This window comes from Frankliniella occidentalis, unplaced genomic scaffold (genome assembly GCF_000697945.3).
Source record: "Frankliniella occidentalis isolate FOCC.00 unplaced genomic scaffold, Focc_3.1 Scaffold306, whole genome shotgun sequence".
In the NCBI taxonomy this organism is placed as follows: Eukaryota; Metazoa; Arthropoda; class Insecta; order Thysanoptera; family Thripidae; genus Frankliniella; species Frankliniella occidentalis.
This window is the reverse complement of record NW_026267431.1, coordinates 108,975-113,707: the sequence shown is the minus strand read 5'-3', so window position 1 is coordinate 113,707 and position 4,733 is coordinate 108,975. Positions and strand designations below refer to the sequence as shown.

General features: G+C 59.5%; 1 protein-coding gene across 1 annotated transcript in view; it reads left to right on the top strand.

The window, feature by feature from the left end:
- The window catches only part of LOC127750989 (brain-specific angiogenesis inhibitor 1-associated protein 2-like), a 107,215-nt gene that overhangs the window by 94,747 nt on the left and 7,735 nt on the right, over positions 1 to 4,733 (top strand). The window contains exon 4 of the mRNA XM_052273841.1: positions 3,438 to 3,533. Coding sequence (XP_052129801.1) covers positions 3,438 to 3,533 — 96 coding nt within the window. The remainder of the gene's footprint in view (positions 1 to 3,437; positions 3,534 to 4,733) is intronic.

Genomic DNA, 4,733 nt, shown 5'->3' with positions numbered 1-4,733 from the left:
AACACCCCCACCGCCGCTGCCGGTGCCATAGGGCCGGCCCAGGCAATAACCCCACACACATGTGGCACGCGCTTTTTGCACATCCCGCGCCCGACCTCGTCAGGAGTTTCGCGAACTCCGCGGTGTGCGGCGTTTCGGTCGTGGCACTCCCCCCAACCCTCCCCACTAGCCCCGCGCGCGGGGGCGGGCGAGCGGCACGGCTGCAGCCGCCGCGTCGGTCGGTACAAGGAAGGCCCCCAAAGGCAGAGAGGAGGAGGCTCCTAAAAAGAACACTAACTCCAAATTAAGTTCGCAGCTCGACAGAGAGGGGAGGTAGGCTGGCGTGGGCTGCGCGCCGTAGTGGTGGTGGTGGCGGGCCTGCAGGCTATCAGAACCCCTTCCGAGGGGGTAATCGTGCAGCCAAGACAAATTCCTAACATCCCTCCCCCGACCTTTAGCGGCACGCACAGCCGCGCCCACCTCCACACCCCTGCCTCCCTCCTCCCTCTCTGCTCTCTCTCTCTCCTTCTCTCTGCCCACTACGAGACAAAACTGTCTCTCTCACTCTCCTCCCATCGCCGCCTTCCGTGCCGCTTGCACACAACCGAGATCAAGAGAGAGACCGTTTGGGCCCTTTCTCTGCCGGGCCTAGAGGAGGGACCGACAGTGGGGCACCCGCCACACAGTAAAAGCAGCAGCGAGCGCGGTCGGAGAAGCAGAAACGAGAAGCAGAAACGAGAAGCAGAGAACGCGTAAACAGGGTGTCGAGCGCAGACCGAAAATAAAATTCCCGAACTTTTCCCGTATTTCCCGAGCAAAAATTGTCGAAATTCCCGAGTATTTCTAACCCTTTCAGATGAAAACTCTTCCTATCGAATGAGAGGTAAAAATTAACAAATGTCTAAATACCCTGGTTGACAGGAGCATGACCGAGCAAAACAGAGGTACCCCCCGTAGAATATCGCGAGCGAAGCGAGCGAGAATTTTTTTTTGATATTTTATGACAAAATGAGTTGTTTTCAGAGGGATTAAGCTCTGTTGGTAGACCCTATTGACAAAGTTTCTTTTTCACTTCTGGTATCGCCGGCCGGGGTTTCTCCGGTGCCCACTTGAGATCATGCACCTACCGGACCCATTTCAATAGGCGTCTTTCGGCCTTCCGCTATCGCTTTGAGATCATTACGGGAGGTAACCATCATGAAAAAGTGCGAGCGAAGCGAGCGAGATTTTTTTTCCGGTATTTTATGACAAAAAGAGTGGTTTTGAGCAGGATAATGGTAACTTAATGTACCTTTCTGGTGCAGTTTCCATTTCATTCCTGAAGAAAGACACGGCACTAAGAGATTTCCCGAGTTGATTGCGAAATTCCCGGATATTTCCCGAATTTTTCCCGGACAAATTTAATTCCCGTATAATTCCCGTATTTCCCGTATTTCCCGAGTCGCTCGACACCCTGGTAAAGGAGGTGTACAAGGGAGGCAGTCCGATGAAAAAGAAATAATAATAAAAAGGAATCGCGGAAGTGCAGAGGCGGGCAGGCGCGCGGCGAGGGGGCGAGCGCCTGTCTCAGCGGCGCTGAACGCCTGGCTGGGTATGCAGCCCCGCCGAACAGCCCTGTCTGACGGGACAGCCTACCTGCCAGGCGCCCGGGCCGGTGGCAGCCAGCCAGCAGCAGCAGCAGCCCGACCCGGGAGGAAGGAGCCGGGAGAGCAGCCGACGACCTGTGGCGTGGGGCGGGGAGGGGCGGGGAGGGGCGGGGAAGGGCGGGGAGGGGCGGGGAGGGGCGCCGCCTGCCCATCCCTATTCCTCTGCGCGCCTACTTTGAAGGCAGCAGAAAGCTTTTCTGTATTTATCGAGGAGGTAGGGGGCTGAGCTGGGCTAGGCCGGTGGGTCGGGTCCGATCGGACAGTCACCCGCGCGCCCCCTACAAGGAAGAGCGGCCCCACCCCCTCCCCCTTCTCTTCCCCCGCGGGGGCCCCAGGGGAGCGATTTACCGTTCACCTCCATGATTGTCCCCCCTCCGCACCCCCAGTACCACCACCACCAGACCTGTCTGGGGCCCACACACGGCCGCTTGACGTGGGTCGAGGCGACCCGGGGAATGGACCTTCACGACGGCGGGTGGTGGGGGTGGTGCAGGGACGAGGTTCATTTTATGGCGCAGGCGTTGTCCTCCGACACACAACTTATTTTTATACGCTGTAACAGTTGCACGTTTGCTCTCTCTCTTTCTCTCTCTCTCTCTCTCTCTCTCTCTCTCTCTCTCTCTCTCTCTCTTTTCCGTCTTTTACCCGCTGCAACGGCAAGTACCTGCTTACGCCGTATTATTTCTTGACGCGGACGGCGTCCGTTCACCCCGCCGCACCAACCCCACTTGACCCGCGGGGTCCCGCCACCCCTGTAATTCGTCCGATTCCACCCCCCACTCCTAACCCTAACCCGTCGACGCCCCGGCTTTTGGCCCCCCCGACGCGTCCCGCCAATGTGTCATCCCCACTCATGTTCCATTCACGATGTCTTTCCAGATGAGCGCCCCGCGGACGCGACGCGACGTGATGCGACCCTCCGCGTCGTGACACCCCCTCGGCGTCGGACACCGACGGACGTCGTCCTCGGCCGGACGCGAGCCCGCCCGGCAAATCACGCATCCAAGAGCAAAAAAATGGAATAGAATAGGACGCAGGCGGAGCGCAAGTAACTCGATGGAGGCCCGGCCCGGCGGCCAAGGAGCAAGGGAGCAGGAGTTTCAGAACTGGAGCAAGCAGCAGCGGGGGTGTGATGATGACGATGACGAGGACAATGACGGCGAGGACGAGGACGTTGTGGTTGGCGAGCAGCGGAGAGGAGTTGGGGAGATAACAGTCGAGCGGAATGGGATACTCGTTACAACCACTTCGTCTTCCCTGCTCCGCGCTCAGCTACGCCCCGCCACGCCGCGACACTATCCACCGGGCGTTAATCCGCTGGCGCGGCCGGGCGGCGCGGTGTACACGCTACACGCGGCTTTAGCCACTTGTCGCTCCACCGCCCCGCACCGCCCCGCCTGGCCCGCTCGTTACCGAGACCGACGATTAATGTGCGGTTTGCGTCCCGTCCCGTCCCTTGCCGTCCCCGGCTCAGCCCCGGCCCGGGCGGGGCGCGCCCGAGACTGGGTAACCCTATCCCTATCGCGGCGAGCTCGCCTAGCTCTCCCTGCGCTCCCCCGGGCCTCTACTGCTGCTGCTGCAGGCTGCTGTGGCCTGCGGCTGGTGTTAGCAAGCAGGACGAGCAGCAGCAGCAAAGCACCCAAGGCATGCGACACGCGCGCCCACTCCCCGACCTTCCCCAAAAGCTCTCCGGGCAAACTATCTCTAGCCTGCGCTATGGCGATATACATATAGCTGTGTCTGTAGTACCTCACACACACGCCGTTCCCTTTAACCGCCACTGCTACATCGTGTTTGTCTTGTGCCCCACAGGCGCGGCCGCCGCCTCCCGGATGTACGTCGAGGCCCTGTCCAAGCTCGCCAGGCACAGCCAGCAGCAGGGCTCCTGGGGCGGCTGCTCCGACATCAGTAAGTATTATACGTGCACGTTTGTTATTTTAAGAATAATTTTTCTTCCTCCCCCGAGGCAGCGTGCGGACCGGAACGACAGGCGGCGTTAAAAAAAAAGGGGAACGAGTGTGCGCAAATAATTACTGCAAACCAAGGTCGTTTTTCTCGTGGTTCACACCCTGCTCTGTCACCGTCGTTTTTCCTTTCTTTCTTTTCTTTTCGCTTTGTAAACTTTGAACGCATGAGAAGTGACGCCCGTCACATGCCGCGCTGACAACGAAAAATGAAAATAATAGAAAAGAGGTAAAGAAATGAGAGAGAGTATAAAAATCCCACCAAACTTGTCGACAGCGGTGCTTTTAAGCGGCGTGCGGCGGGTGGGGCTGGCGACAGCAGGCGGTGGTAGAACGCCGACGCCGAAACGCCGACTACATGCCGATATTTTGACACCCCTTCCAGAGAGTGCCGTTCCTGCCGGAGCTGCTGGGAATGGCGTAGCGTGGCGTCGTGGCGTCCGGGCAGTACTCCCCATGCCGCTCTTCTCCCTCTCCCCCATCAACCATCCGGACATCAGATTTTCTAGGGGAGAAAAGGAGCAGAGGGGAGGGGGGGGGGCGCCTACAAGCATATAGGCGGCTGGCTCGGCTTGCTGGCCGCCGCCGCTACTAGGCCCGCCGATACTCACTGTCATATCGGCTCCCTCGCAGCCCCGCCACACCCCACCCCACGGCACCCCAACCCACCCCACCACGCCCCGCTTCGCCGCGCATTGTCTAACAGCCGGCGGCAATCCAATTTTCTTTCTGTTCCGCCTCAAAACGTTTGATAGTAATTGCATTGACGTCCGAGAGCCGAAAGCCGCCGTCCGCGAGAAGGCGGTCGTGAGCACGACGATGAGGAGGAGGAGGAAGTGTCGCTCGTGTCGTTGGTATGGGAAACGGCCTAATTGCATTCGCTTTGCCGGCAGAGCTTTGCAAAAGGGCGGAGCGCCTCGCCTTGCTCCACGACGCCGACGACGACGCACTTCTCCACCTCCACCCCGGCGGCGGCGGCGGCGTGGTCGGGGCGGCGGCCCCAACCCCAACCCGTCCCGACACTGCGATTTAAATTGCAAATGGGCCGTGCAAGCCAAAGCGCACAGGTTAGGTTCGGGTTGCTGCCCCTGCTCTCTCGCTCTCTCTCTCTCTCTCTCTCTCTCTCTCTCTCTCTCTCTCTCTC